Source organism: Varanus komodoensis, unplaced genomic scaffold, assembly GCF_004798865.1.
Source record: "Varanus komodoensis strain SLA01 unplaced genomic scaffold, ASM479886v1 scaffold9, whole genome shotgun sequence".
NCBI classification, from domain to species: domain Eukaryota; kingdom Metazoa; phylum Chordata; class Lepidosauria; order Squamata; family Varanidae; genus Varanus; species Varanus komodoensis.
In genome coordinates, this window is record NW_025336598.1 from 4,632,669 (window position 1) to 4,648,571 (window position 15,903).

General features: G+C 46.0%; 1 protein-coding gene across 2 annotated transcripts in view; it reads right to left on the bottom strand.

Moving 5' to 3' along the window:
* Positions 1 to 15,903, bottom strand: part of PPP2R2C (protein phosphatase 2 regulatory subunit Bgamma) — a 212,042-nt gene that overhangs the window by 183,480 nt on the left and 12,659 nt on the right. The window contains exon 1 of one of the 2 annotated variants that reach the window (XM_044417784.1): positions 6,958 to 7,034. The exons of the other annotated variant lie outside the window; for it this stretch is intronic. Within the exon in view, the coding sequence (XP_044273719.1) occupies positions 6,958 to 7,034 (77 nt within the window). Of the gene's footprint in view, positions 1 to 6,957; positions 7,035 to 15,903 lie in introns of those variants that run through there. 2 annotated transcript variants of the gene reach the window in all.

Genomic DNA, 15,903 nt, shown 5'->3' on the forward strand with positions numbered 1-15,903 from the left:
GACGACTCTACACATGGACATCACCAGATGGTCAACACAGAAATCAGATTGACTACGTGCTCTGCAGCCAAAGATGGAGAAGCTCTATACAGTCAGTAAAAACTAGACTAGGAGCTGACTGTGGCTCAGATCATGAGCTTCTGGTTGCAAAATTAAGGTTTAAATTGAAGAAAGTAGGGAAGAAAGAGTGGCCTGAGCACTAGGCCACTCAGGTATGACCTACATTATATGCCTGATGAATATATAGTAGAGGTGACAAATAGATTTAAGGAATTAGATCTGATAGACAGAGTGCCTGAAGAACTATGGACAGAGGTTTGCAACACTGTACAAGAGGTAGCAACTAAAGCCAACCCAAAGAAAAAGAAATGCAGGAAAGCAAAATGGCTGTCTGAGGAAGCTTTACAAATAGCTGAGGAAAGAAGGGAAGCGAAAGGCAAAGGGGAAAGAGAAAGATACACCCAATTGAATGCAGAATTCCAGAGAATAGCTAGAAGAGATAAGAAGGCCTTCTTGAATGAACAGTGCAAAGAAATAGAAGAAAACAATAGAATGGGGGGGGGGGGGCAGAGATCTCTTAAGAAAATTGGAGATATGAGGGGAAAGATGCAAAGATGGGCATGATAAAGGACCAAAATGGCAGGGACCTAACAGAGGCAGAAGAGATTAAGAAGAGGTGGCAAGATTACACAGAAGAACTATACAAGAAAGAGGTTAACGTCCCTGATAACCACGATGGGGTGTTTACTGACCTCGAGTCAAACATTCTGGAATGTGAAATGGGCCTTAGGAAGTCTGAGCAACAACAAAGCTAGTGGAGGTGACAGTATTCCAGCTGAGCTATTCAAAATCTTAAAAGACGATTCAGTAAAAGTGCTACACTCAATATGCCAGCAAATTTGGAAAACTCAGCAGTGGCCACAGGGTTGGAAAAGGTCAGTTTACATTCCCATCCCAAAGAAGGGCAATGCCAAAGAATGTTCAAACTACCGCACCATTGCACTCATTTCACATGCTAGCAAAGTGATGCTCAAAATCCTACAAGCTAGGTTCCAGCAGTATGTGGACCGAGAACTACCAGATGTACAGGCAGGGTTTCGAAGAGGGAGAGGAACTAGAGATCAGATTGCCAACCTACGCTGGATCATGGAGAAAACTAGGGAGTTCCAGAAAAACATCTGCTTCATTGACTATGATAAAGCCTTTGATTGTGTGGATCACAACAAATTGTGGCAAGTTCTTAAAGAGATGGGAGTACCAGACCATCTTATTTGTCTCTTGAGAAACCTATATGCAGGTCAAGAAGCAACAGTGAGAACTGGACACGGAACCACTGATTGGTTCAAAATTGAGAAAGGAGTTCGGCAAGGCTGTATACTGTTGCCCTGCCTATATAATTTATATGCAGAGCACATCATGAGAAAGGTGGGGCTAGATGAATCACCAGTTGGAATTAAGATTGCTGGGAGAAATATCAACAACCTCAGATATGCAGATACCATTCCCATGGCAGAAAGTGAAGAGGAACTAAAGAGCCTCTTGATGCAGGTGAAGGAGGAGAGTGCAAAAGTTGGCTTGAAACTCAACATTAAGAAAACTAAGATAATGGCATCCGGTCCTCTCACTTCCTGGCAAATAGATGGGGAAGAAATGGCAGTAGTGGCAGATTTTATTTTCCTGGGCTCCAAGATCACTGCAGACGGGGACTGCAGCCAAGAAATTAAAAGATGCTTGCTCCTGGGGAGGAAAGCTATGGCAAATCTAAATCTAGCATACTAAAAAGCAGAGACATCACCCTGCCAACAAAAGTGCGTATAGTCAAGGCTATGCTTTTCCCAGTTGCAATGTATGGCTGTGAAAGCTGGACCATAAGGAAGGATGAGTGCCTAAGAATTGAGGCCTTTGAATTGCGGTGCTGGAGAAGTCTCCTGCGAGTCCCTTGAACTGCAAGGAGATCAAACTGGTCAGGCTTAGTGATCAACCCTTTGATAGCTGTCAAATGGCAAGATTTTATGACAGATTTCATAGCTTCATATTTCCCTGTCTTATCCAGTGTATGGTTATTGAATGAGTCAAAAAATCATATTAAAGGGACAAATTAAATATGTTTAAAATTCCAAATAAATAAAGAGAAAAAATAAAATACTTTTAAGAGTCCATAAAAATTTTCATAGGAAATACTTCAGTATTTCACCTTTACCAACACCCCTCTAAAATTAAATTTAAATTATTATAAAAATAGCAAATATTAAACACAAAGGAACTATATACTAACATGTGTTTATCCACTTAACTCAGAATTTCCACCACTGTTAATTGAGATGAATCTTAGATATGGCTGGCAGTAAGGCTGATTTGAGGCCCTGTGCCGCCGCTGCAAGCTCCTTTTGAGTCTTGGGCCTGGAGAGAGGGAGCCACGCCACCAGCAGCAGAGCAGAGCAGCATGAAGAAACTGGGAAGGGTGTGCACACATGGGCGATGAGGGCCCTGGGAAGGAGGTAAGGGCTGGGCTGCAGGGCAGGGGAGGTCTAGCAAGCCTGGCACATGTGGGAGAGGCATGAGGTAGGTGGGGCAAGCTGCCGGCTGGCAGTGAGACCTATTTGAGGCCCTGTGCTGCCATTGGTGTGGCACCAATGGTGCGTCTGCATCCTTAGCTGCAGCCTGGGCTGCCCGGGGACTCTCTTCTCCTGGGTTTTTTTTTTTTTTTCAGTAATTTTTATTTTTTTTCAATTGTCAGGTTTTTGTTGGTTTGTTTGTTTTGTCTGGAAGAACTAGGTGTGTAAAGTCAGAGAAGGGTAGTGTAGGATAGACAAGGCAAGAGAAGAAGGCAGGGCCTGCAAGGGGTGCCCTGCGTCAGGCCAGGAGATGGCCCTGGCTGGAATCATATGTGTTGCTATCCAATGCAACAGCTGTGACATGTTTGCCCTTCTCCCTCAGGAGAGGCAGGGATACACTTGCCCTAAGTGCAAGCTGGTGTCCTCCTAAAGGAGGAAGTAAGGAGCATGAGGACGGAGAGAGCTTTCCAGGCCACTCAGGAGCAGCCTCCCTCTGGACAGAAAGTTGAGGGAGGGGCTGAGCAAGAAACACTTGGGGAGACATGGAGGCAAGTCTCTTGGCACAGATCTGGAGCTGGGAAACAGGTTTTCTCCACTTGGGGAGTCTGGGGCTGATGAGGACATGGGGGACCGACTTGTTCAGGATCCCCAGCCTGGGGCCTGATGCAGCCAGGGGGCCACTGCAGATGAGGCAAGGGTCAAGGCATGACTATCTACTGCCACCAGGAAGTTGTTGATCTTCGTTGGGGACTCCCTGCTAAGGTGCACTGAGGCAGCGGTGTGCCGCCCTGACCTCGGGGCAAGGGAAGTCTGTTGCCCGCTGGGTGCACGCATCCAGAGTATGACAGACAGAGTAGAGTTTCCTCTTCCCTTGAGAGGGTCACCAGCTGTTTCTGGTGATCCACGTGGGGATGAATGACATGACCAGGCAGTGGGTGGGTGGGATCAAGAGGAACTTTGAAGCTCTGGGCAAGGAACTCAGAGCCCAAAACTCCAAGTGGCCTTTTCCTCTATCTTGCCTATCTGGGGTTTTGGGCCAGCCAGGGAAAAGAGGATTGCAGAGGTGAATGGCTGGTTCAGGGTGTGGTGTCAGAAGGAATGTTTTGGGTAACTCAACCACAGCACCCGGTTTCTTGCCAAGGGGCTTCTGTCGAGGGACAGGGTGCACCTCACGAGGATGGGGAAAGGTCATTCGGACGTGCTCCAGCGAGCTTCATCCAGAAGGCTTTAAACTGAACCAAGGGGGGTATAGTCCCCCCAAAATTGTCCTCATGGACAAGTGAGGGGAGAGGACCAGGTTTTTGGTTCCAGGCTGTGAGATGTATTGCAGGGGCTGGTGGGACTCCTACAAAGAGGGTGCCGATATCAGGGAAGCTGGGAGGAAGGAGGAGGCCAGGGAACCCAAAGAAAGAGATTTTGTAGGAAGGTGCTGAGATGCATGCATACCAATGCTAGGAGGATAGGTAATAAGCAGGAAGAGCTTGAGGCTCTCCTGGGAATAGGAGTGCATGACCTGGTGGGGATCACAAAAACTTGGTGGGATGAAAAGCATGACTGGAATGTAAACATAGAGGGGTATGACCTGTTCAGAAAGGACAGGAAGAAAAAGAGGGAACAAGATGTAGCATATGTCATGGAGGGGATAGGGTGCAATGAGATAGAATGTGGCATAGATGGGGTTCTGGTAGAGGCAGTCTGGGTGAAACTAAGGAGTTTTGGCAAGGAAAGGGACCTGACAGTGGGGGTATGTTATCCCCCTCCAGGTCAACTTGAGACCCTGGATTATGTCCTGACAGACCAGATTTGAAGGATAACTTGGGGGAGGGACACAGTAATTATAGGAGATTTCAATCTCCTGGATATTAGTTGGGAGTCTCACTCAGTGGCGACAGCCAGGTCATGTCGCTTCCTAGATGTTATAGAGGGAGGGTTTTTCACAAAGATGGTCAAGGAGGTGACCAGGGGCGGGGGGGATATCTTTGACTTGGTCTTGACCAACAGGGAGAGGCTGATAGATGGGGTGCAGCTTAGGGGAGTTCTGGATGCGAGTGGTCACTCCATCCTTTACTTTGAGATCAGGGGAATGACGAGAAGCAGCAGGTTGAGTACTAGAAGCTGGGACTTCAAGAGGGCCAACTCTGGCCAATTGAAGGCCAGACTGGGGAAAGTATCCTGGGATAGGTTACTGAAAGGCAAGGGAGTTCAGGAGGGGTGGATGGCACTCAAAAGGGAGATCTTGGAGGCACAAGCCTTGACGATACACTAGTTAGTAAGGCGAGTAGGCAAAGGAGAGTGAATGCAAAAGGAGGTGGCAAGAGGGATTAGACGCCAGAGGAACCTCTGTAGAAAATGGGCACTGGGGCAAATACACCAAAGGGTATACCAGGTGGAAGAGGCCCATTGCAGGATTCTTTGCAAGGCTAAGGCTTATTATGAGTTGAGACTTGCAAAGAAAATCAAGAGCAACAAAAAGGGCCTCTATCAACATGTAAATGGCCAGAGGAAGGGGGGAAAGGGTGGGACCGCTTAATAAGGAAGAAGGGAATTTGATGACTGATATGAGGGAACAGACACAGATGCTAAATGACTGTTTTGCCTCTGTGTTCTCCCCAAAGTAGGATGGGGGAGATTCACATGAGGGATCGGATGAGGCCAGGGATTTGGGGTCACAGATTAGAAACATAGAAACTGAGTGAGTTAGATGGGTCTCCCAGACCATCTAGTCCAGGGGTCTCAAACTCAACTTACCTGGGGGCTGCTGGAAGTAGAGTCTGGGTGAGGCTGGGCCGCATCAAGTATTCCACCACCACGGTGGTGGTGGCCTCTCATCCCGCGTCGCTCCCGGAGGCCGGCCTGGGCACCGCCAGCGCTTTGAAGGCCGCAGGGCCCCTCCCCCATGCCCCGCCCGTCCCGGCAATTGGCCTGTGGGCTGCGAGTTTGAGACCCCTGATCTAGTCTGACCCCCAGCTCCAGCCGGCTCCACTCATGACATGCCTACCATGTGCATGTCTAGCCTATCCTTGAACACCTTCACCGATGGGGCCTCAACCACCTCCTGTGGAAGCCCATTCCACACCCTTGGGGTCCTAACTGTCAGGAAGTACTTCCTGGCATCCAAATTGAACCTTGGTTCCCTGAGCTTTGCTCCGTTGGAGCGTGTCCTGCCTTCCTCTGCAGAGGAGAACAGGTCTCTACCTACCACTGTGTGACATTCCCTCATGTTCCTATAGGAGTATGTCGCCAACAGATCCACTCGAATTCGCCTCCAGGCTGAAAAGACCCATGCCCCTCACTCTCCCCTCATACAGGTTTCCCTGCAATCCAGCCACCATCCTTGTTGCCCTACGCTGCACTGACTCTAACGTGGCTATATCCTTCCTGTAATATGGAGTCCAGAACTGAACACAGTACTCCAGTTGTGGGTGGGTGTCATAAGTACAGGTTAGTGGACAAGGGGCTGGAGAGCAACACTCATGAAAGGGATCTTGGGATACTGGATGACTGCAGGCTAAACATGAGTCAGCAGTGTGATGTAGCAGTCAAGAAGGCAAACACCATCCTTGGTTGCATAGCCAGAAGCATGGCTTCTAGATCGAGAGAGGTATTACTAGCACTTTATATGACTCTGGTGCGCCTACTCTGGAGTATGGAACTGAATCGCAGGCCATTCTGGAAGGAAGAAGGATGTTCTTTGAAGCAAAGGTAGCAGTAATAGTTCTCCCTTCTGTGTTTCAAGGTTTTTGTTGTTCTTTTACTGTGTTTTAATCATTACGAATTATACATTGAAGGAGATCAGTGTGCGTCTGAGTGCAGCAATATACAGTTTATTCTAATGTTGCTCTTTATAGATCTACCCCGATGAAGTTCATTAAGAAACCCCATGTGCAGCTTGCTGTGTTAAGTCCTGTCTTCACCTTTTAAAAACACTGTCAAAGTTCATTCAAGAAATAGCTATTTTACTAATTATAAGAGATTCATAGACTGAAAACTGTCATGTCAGGATGAATCCCCTCCAGCACCAGCAGCTGGCATGAGAGTCTTCTGGGAGTTAGTGATGAGGGAGCTGTACAGTTGTTAGAATACAGGACTGGAACTCAGGGGATCTGGGTTTCTTGTCCCTACTCAACCCTGAAGCTCACTGGGAGACTTTGGGCGTGTCATTCACTCCCTACCTAACCTATTTTGCAGGGATGTTATAACATTAATATTGATAGGAGGAAGAGGAGGAGAAGGAGTCAGCATGGGTTCCTCACAAGAGTATAAAAGGTGTGATGATGATGCAAGCCATTTATGTGTCTCACACAAAACAAGGGGTGCTCAGCTAACTTGGTAATGGACACCTGGGAGATTTAATAGCCACTGGCATACAGGCCAGTGATTGAACTGAAATAGAGACTGATCTTCCCACTCACCTCCAGAAGTGCTTTCTTCAGAAGAGGGTTGAGACACATTGGCATGGCAGTGTGGGGAAGCTTGCATGGCTGCCACCGCCCATGCTATGCCAGCCCTGTGGAAAAATAGAGGACTTCAATTTCCAGTGCTGTGAGTTCAGCACCTGTCATGTAGAAAAAGGGGGAAAAAACACCAAACAAACCTTTCTAATCTCACTTCCATTAGAATCCATGATGAAGACATCTTAGGCACTGATTTTATATAGACTTACCTGGAAGTAAAACCTACTGAATTCAGTGGGAGTTACTTCTGAGTAGACAGGCTTAGGCTTGTGATTGTAACCTCATATATATTGCACTTTGGAACACTATTTAGTGAAGACTAAGTAAGGTATTCTATCAACCATGTGATACTCATGGATTGATAGTACTTTTATAACATCTGTACAAAGTATATGACGTTTAAGGGAACTGTTCATGGTAAGAAAAACATAAACATTTGTTTATCATCCATTTTCTGAAATACATCTTTCATGTGGGTTCTTTAAACCCAAGAGAGTGATAAATTTCAAAGCAAGGAGAAGTTGAAGGCAGGGATTACTTACAATGTCACAAGACAGCCAAATAGCTATATGCATTCATACAGCATTAACATACATTTATATTAAACTGCAGCAGTCAGCAACATTAGAAATCTCCTCAAAAATGGTTCAACATAGTGTGGTTCCCAGTGACAATGCATAGGGAAACTATTACTATTCTCCTGTCCCAAACATGCTGTTACCTTTGTGTGAACACTACAAAGCTCACAGAATTTCTCACAGTCCTCTAGCTAGAGAAGAATGGACCTGTGAAAAGGTGCAGCAAGGCTGTGAACAGCCCTTGAGGCCCCATCAGTGAGGGTGTTCAAGGATAGGCTAGACATGCACATGGGAGGCATGTCATGAGTGGAGCCGGCTGGAGCTGGGGGTCAGACTAGATGGCCCAGGAGACCCCTTCTGATTCACTCTGTTTCTATGTTTCCAATGTGAATACAAGTAGTCCCTGGGTTAAGAATGAGTTCTGTTCCTGAGAACGTCCTTAAGTTGAATCATATGAGTAAGCCAAATGTTCATTTTAGTAGATGTGTATATTTTACCTTTCTATGCAAATAAAATACTTAAGAAACACTACCATATTCTCTAAAATTTCTTAAACACAGTACAGCATTGTAATAATGATAATTATGCAGTAATAATAAAGTAACTACAAGCACCGTAGATACACAGTACAATCAATCAATCCTTAAAACAGTTTAGAATATCAATGAGGTAACATTAAGCCTGACATTAACTGATAATGATGGAGAGGACCTGGTGGTGGAGAATCAGGATTTGCTTGTGTGGTTGGTGGTGGGGGGAGGTTTACACTGGAGACCCTTTCCTGAAGTAGGGCTCAAGGGTTGCTTGTACAGAATTTTCTTTTCTCATAATAAATTGGCTTGTAGACGCTGAGGGCATTGTAAACCTTTGTGAACTTCTCCAAACATGTGCCCCAAAACACTTTGGCTTGGGTACACTCGAGCCGAGGCCACAGAATGAAACACCATCAATACTGTATCTCTAGGGCCACTGGCCATTGATGCTATGTTGCCAAGCACATTGCATAACTTCCTAGAGATAGCCATGACTATCTCTACATAAAAACTTTAAATATCTCTAGGGAATCTCTATGCAAAAAACAAACAAAAAAGCTGTTACTATCTCTAAAGGACTATGCAATCACTGATGACGTGTCACCAAACACATCACACAGTTCCCTAGAGATAGAAATTGACTTTTTGTAGAGATATTCATATAGAGTTTATGACACTGTGCATGTTTGTTGAATATGGGCCATTTGTAACCCGGATGGTCATAAGTGAAAGACTACCTGTACTTGAATGTGTGTGTGTGTGGAGTGGGGGGAAAGCTTTGATGAGATCATATCTGTGTTCAGGCCCCTCAGAAACTTGTCCTGATTAAACAACTGAGGGGAGAGGACCAGGGTTTGGGGGCCATGGTGTTAGAGATACTGAAATATCCTGGAATCAGTCTTGACCAACAGGTAGGAGCTGATAGATGGGGTCTAGATTAGGGGAGCTCTGGATGCAAGTGATCACCCCATCCTTTGTTTTGAGATCAGGGGAATGGGGATGTGCAGCAGGTCGAGGACTAGAAGCTGGGACTTCAAGAGGGCCAGCTTTGGGCAGCTTAAGGCCAGACTGGAGAAAGTCTCCTGGGAGAAATTAATGGAAGGCAAGGGAGTTCAGGAGGGGTGGATGGCATTCAAAAGGGAGGTCTTGGAGGTGCAAGCCTTGACGATACTGCTACTTAGTAAGGTATGCAGGCAAAGGAGAGTGGTTGCAAAAGGAGGTGGCAAGAGGGATTAGATGCCAGAGGTACCTCTGTAGGAAATTTTTGAGGCTTCGTGTAGAACAGGTGAGGTTCCAGAGAACTGGAGGGTGGTGTTGGTGGTCTCAATTCTCAAAAAGGGTAGTAGAGGGGACATGGGAAATAACAGACCAGTTAGCCTTACATCCATTGTAGAAAAGACAATGGAAAGGCTTATAATAGCAAGAGATTTAGTAATCCTGGATAGGGAAGTGAGGTTGGTGGCCATGCAACATGGCTTCCACAAAAACAGGTCCTGCCAGATGAACCTTGTGGAATTCTATGACAAGGTTTCAAGGTGGTGAGATGGAGGGGATGTGGTGGATGTGGTTTACCTGGATTTCAGCAAGGCCTTTGACAAATCTTTTCATCAATGACATTGAAGAAGAGGTGAGCAGTCTGCTGATCAAATTTGCAGATGATACTAAAATGGTGGCAGTGACCACAACTGAGGAGTAGGTACTGAGAAGCAGGTACCCCAGATGCAGAAGGATCTGGACATACTATGGAAGTGGACAGGGGACAACAGGATGGCATTCAATGCAGGTAAGTGCAAGGTCTTGCACTTGGGGCATAGGAATGTGTGTCATAAGTACACGTTAGGGGACAAGTGACTGGAGAGCAGCACATGTGAAAGGGAACTTGTGGTACTGGTTGCCTGGAGGCTAAACATGTGTCAGCAGTGTGATGCAGCAGTCAAGAGGGCAAATGGCACCCTTTGTTGCAGAGCCAAAAGCATGGCTTCTAGATCAAGAGAGGTATTACTGCCACTCCATACAACTCTGCTGTGTCCACAACTGGAGTATTATGTTCAGTTCTGGGCTCCACATTACAGGAAGGATATAGCCAGGTTAGTCAGTGCAGCGTAGGGCCACGAGGATGGTGGCTTGATTGCATGGAAAGCTGTATGAAGTGAGAATGAGGGAGCTGAGTCTTTTCAGCCTGGAGGCGACTTCGAGGGGATCTGTTGGCAACATACTCCTATAGGAACATGAGGGAATGTCACACGGAGGTAGGTAGAGACCTGTTCTCTGCAGAGGAAGGCAGGACATGCTCCAACAGAGCAAAGCTCAAGGAACCAAGGCTCAATTTGGATGCCAGGAAGTACTTTCTGACAGTTAGGACCCCATGGATATGGAATGGGCTTCCATGGGACACTGTAGAGGCCCCATTGGTGAGGGTGTTCAAGGATAGCCTGGACATGCACATGGTAGGCATGTCATGAGCAGAGCCGGCTGGAGTCGGCAGTCAGACTAGATGGCCCAGGAGGCCCTTTCTGGCTTGCTCTGTTTCTCTGTTTCCATTTCAGGAGTAGATGCAGATGTGTGGTAAACTTTTCTCCACTGACTGCTCAAATGCCAGAAGAGCCATTCATCTCTCCACTGCTAGTACAGAGAAAAAAGTAGGGCCTTCCACTGCAGGAAAAGTGGTACAGCCATCCAATATCCTATCTTGCCCTCAGAGGATATTTCAGAGTGAGGTTTGGGCAGTCTCCCATAGCAGGAGAGTACCTGGTGGTATATAAGCACTGACCAGCATTAAAATTGCTTTCATGAATGTAATGTAAACAGCAATTGCAAGGGAACTGCATGGAATCATAACTGTTGTAGTTACTGTCATCTTTGTGTAGATGAAACAAGCTAATCCATCCCTCATCATATTACCTTTCTAAGAAGGAATAGCTGCCAAAGAAAACATTTTTTAACATTAAGTGTTATAGATTTATTTTGCCATTTATCTTTCAGCAAGATAATGCTGTGGTATTCAGTATAATTCAGTAATAATTTTTATGTGCTTGGATTGCTATTGTGGTATATTCCATGACAGCATTTTTCTCCCAGTTTCCTTTAGGACTCTATACAAAACATTTCCACTCTGTCAAATACCCTGTCTTGTCTTTAAAAAGCCGTACCATTCTTCTTAGCCATAGAAGCCCTGCAAGCAATTTTATAACTGCCTTTGTCCTAGAAGGAGACCTGCCTATTTCCAGAGTAGCTAAGTAAGTCAGCCAAGACCTTGAAATCTTGGAGTCTGAATTGTGCCCAACTCAGTCATATTCCAAAGGTGGTAGTCTTTACAACGTGGCATTTATACACTTAAAGGTTCCTATGATAGCCATCTGTTTGACTACATGTTTAGACAAGGCAGCTTGTAGGTGAAGATGCTGGTTAGCAATTGCTCTCAGCATTGATATTCATCCTGGATTGATTCAACCTAGATTTTAGCATATCTAATTTGGTGATGATATTACATTTGTTCTTAGCAGAAAGTTTAGTAGACACTGAACAGTTGTTTTGTTGATGATGTCCAGTCTAGTCAGTTTGAAGCACAATTCTCAAGGTTTTTCTTAATGCAACTTCTGATTGGTCACACGCTGCCCACCCTCTACTATTTAAAGAGTTATTCCAATTAGACTAATTAGATGAAGAAGTACAGGGAATTGTGATGAGATTTGCAGATGACACAAAACTGGGTGGGATAGCTAATTCCCTGGAAGACAGAAAGATGATTCAAGGTGATCCTGATACATTGGAATGCTGGACTGAAAACAACAGAATGAAATTCAATGCCAAGTTCTGAACCTAGGAAAAAGAAGCCAAATGCATCCTTATAAGATGGGGAATACTTGGCTCAACAATACTTCAAGTGACAATGATCTTGAAATTGTTGTAGATCACAAGTTGAGTATGAGTCAAAAAGGACAAGTGCTATTTTAGGTTGCATTAATAGAAGTATTACTTCTAAATCCTATGTAAGGCAGGTTGCTTACCTGAAACTGTCGTTCTTTGAGTGGTCATCTGTGCATCCACACATATATGGGTGCTGCACATGCACAGTGCTTGTTTTTGAGAAGATTTCATAGCTATAGTGGTTTTTGGTGGGAACTCCACACCCCCTCCCCCCAGTATAAATGGGCAGAATCCCTGTCCTCTCGCCAGTCACCTAAAGACCGCCTGTTTGCCCCCAGTTGGTACCAGCAAGGAAATGTGGGTACAGTTAAATTGCCAAAATATAAAAAAAATTAAAAAAATTGACTCAGTCACCGACACCAAAGTGGGGCTGGCAGGTGGGTTGTGTGAATGCACAGATAACCACTCAAAGAATGACAGTTGCAGGTAAGCGACCTGCCTTTCTTTGTTGTGGTCTCTGTGCATCACACATATATGGGTGATTAGCAAGCTTACCCACCAGGAGGCGTGATGGTGTCATTATTGGAGGACAATAGATAAGACAGCATGGCCAAAGGAGCAGTCCTGTCTTGCTCTGACATCTAAAGTTTGTGTTTTGTAAAAGTGCACGGGGTCGACCATGTAGCAGCTTTACATACATCCTGTACTGAGATGCCTGCATGTAGGGCAGATGAGATAGCCACAGCTCTGGTAGAGTGTCCTTTTGGGCCAATAGGCAAGTCCAGTTTGGCTAATTGGTATGAGAGCTGGATGGTTTCCATGAACCATTTCAATAAGCATCGAGTCCCGACTGGTGTTCCTTTATCATGTTCCGAATATTTGATGAATAGACGTTTGGTTTTTCTGAACGACTCAGTTCAGGACTGATAGAATGCCAGGGATCTGCACATGTTGAAGCAATGTAAGGAATGCTTGATCGGGGCTGTGTCAGTCCCGAGGGTGTCGTCAATCCCAAGACTGAAGTCGGTATCGAGGCTGACATTGATGTGGAGACTGCTGTCGACTCCGAGGCTTTTGTCGAGCCCAAGGCTGATGTTGGTCCCAAAGGAATGGTACATGTGGAGACCGTTATCGGTTCTGGAGTTGCTGTATGAGCCACGCTGTTAATTTCAGGGTACATAGGTCTGGATGCTGAACTGAACCTTGATGTTGGGTAATGAGATGTGGAACTTGTGGAAGATGAGTGTAGGTGTTTCGGGATAGTTGAAGTAGAATACCACGATTGGCAAGGCTACCATGGGATGAACAAGATGTCGCAAGCATTGTCCTGGCTGATCTTTGCTAGTGTTCTTGTTATTAGTGGAATTGGGGGGTATGCGTAGAATGGCGTGTCCTGCCATGAAACCATAAACATGTCCCTGATGGAGTTTGGACCAACGCCCACTCAGGAGCAATAAGTTTTGCACACCGTATTCCTGTGAGTGGCAAAGAGGTCTATGGAGGGCATTCCCCACTGGATGAAGAGATGATGGCAAATCTCTTGATCCAGTTCCCACTCGTGCATCATGGACATATGTCTGCTCAGGGAGTCGGCTTCTTTGTTCTCAATACTGGCAAGGAGATTGGCTTGTATGTTGATCCCATGGTTGATGCACCAGTTCCAGAGATGAAGAGCAAGATATGCTAATGGGATTGATCTTGTCCCTCCGTTTGTTCAAGTGGAACATGGTCACAATATTATCCATTGCTATCTGGACAGTCTTTCCTTCCAGGATGGTTTGAAAGACACAGAGAGCCTTGACAACTACCAACAGCTCTAGATAGTTGATGTGTGTCACTCTCTGGTGACTGTGCCAGATGCCTTGGGTTCAAAGCGATGCACAGTGGGCCCCCCCATCCAGTCAGGGAAGCATTGGCATAGAGCATCACAGTCAGTTCTGGTGGTCGAAACGGTACCCCTTGGGTCAAGTTGGTGTCGGTTATCCACCAAGATAGTGTCTGGAGGACTGAGCACAGAGTTTGTAGTGGTTGGTATGGTGAATCACGCTCAAGATGAAAGCTGTGGTTGAACCATAGCTAGAGTGGTCTCATCCGCAGCCTCACATTCGACACCACCGAAAGCGTGGACACCATATGACCGAACACCTGCTGAATCGAGTGCGCGGAGATGGTCTGTTTTGTGATGAGGTTGTGTATGGAGTGTGTAAGTCTTTGTATCCGATCCAACAGAAGGTAGGTTCTAGTATGGAATGAGTCTAAATGTGCTCCAATGTAGTTGATGACCTGAGAAGGAACAAGGAATGACTTCTTGTTATTGATCCACAATTTTAACTGATGGAGTAAAAAGCAAGTAGTTTTGATTGAGGCTACAAGGTCCACTTTGGAGGATGAAACTAGCAGCTGGTTATCCAGGTAGGGGTAGATTTGTACACCCTGAAGTCTAAGGTGAGCGCAGACTGGGGCCATACATTTTGTAAACACCCTTGGTGCAGTAGCAAGACCGAAGAGAAGAACATTGTATTCATAGACTTCGGTACCAACTGTGAACCTTAGAAAGTGCCTGTGTGTCAGGTGGATGCCTATATGGTCTTTTAAGTCCAGGGATGTGAAACAATCCTCTTCGCTGACCAATGGAAGAATATTTTGAAACATGATCATTCTAAATTTTTTGGTTTTGATGACTCTATTGACTCCACGCAGGTCCAAGATGGGGCAAATGCCCCTGTCTCTCTTTGGTACCATGAAGTACCTTGAGTAGAATCCGTGCAGTCTCTCTGAGTGACCAACTTTTCAAATCACTCTCTTACGAAGCACCTCGGTGCCTTCCTCCAGCAGGACTGGTGAAGCTTCTGTGTGGCAGATTGCCCTGTGAGGATGCACAGTTTCAAACTCAATTTTATATCCATGCTCTATAATTGAGAGAACCCACTGATCAGATGTGCTGGACTCCTATATGGGGAGATGATGTTGCATCTATCCCCAAATGGGAGAGGTGAGTTCAAGGAAGGAGGAAAGGTTTGCACCACCCATCAGTGTTGGCGTTTGTGGGTGTCAACGCGCTTCCTAGGTTGCTGGTACTGAGGCTCTTTGGTATGGCAGGGACGGGCAGGTCGTTGCTGGAAGGGTTGATGCCCTATGGAGTACCCTTGTTGGTAAGGTTGGAAGGAGCAGAATTTACTATGCTTGTTCCATGGCCACTTACGGCATTGCTGAGAAGGTCTCTATCCTATCCTGTGGGCGGTGAGGCATGCCTTGTGGATCAAGTCCAATTTGACATCTGTTTTAGTATGAAAGAGTCCAGTGCCATCAAAAGGCATGTTCTCCACCCTCTGCTTTGTCTCCTGAGGGAGATTGCCAGCTCAGAGGCACACATGTTGCCTGAGGACCTCTGCACCAACAAGTCTCCTAGAGTCACAATCGACATGATGTCTCTCCATTGCCAACTGTTGTTTGGAGAGCTGCATTGCTTCCCCAGTGAATAGTCTGGCCACGTTCCTTTGTTGACTGGGCGGAATGCAGGAAGGGACTCCATCTTCTGCCACAGAAAATATTGGTAACGGGCCATAATGGCCCCGTAATTGGAAATCTGAAGTCTGAATCCCATGGCAGAATAAATCCGACAAGACATCATGTCAATCTTTCTTCCTTTGCAATCTGTCAGTGTAGTGTGCTCTCTTGTCTGGTGACCCTGATTGGACTCGATGACCATTGAGTTGGGTTGTGGGTGATGCAGAAGGAAGGGAATGTCCTGATTCCTGACCTTGTACATCAACTGAAGGCGCCAAGAGGTCGGGTGTGAATGGTTTGGCAATTGCCACAATTCCATCATGGCCTGGAACAAGGTGGACATGAAGGGAAGAGCTACTGTGACTGCATCCTCTGTCCTGCTGACTTCATAGATGTTATCTTGGTCTGG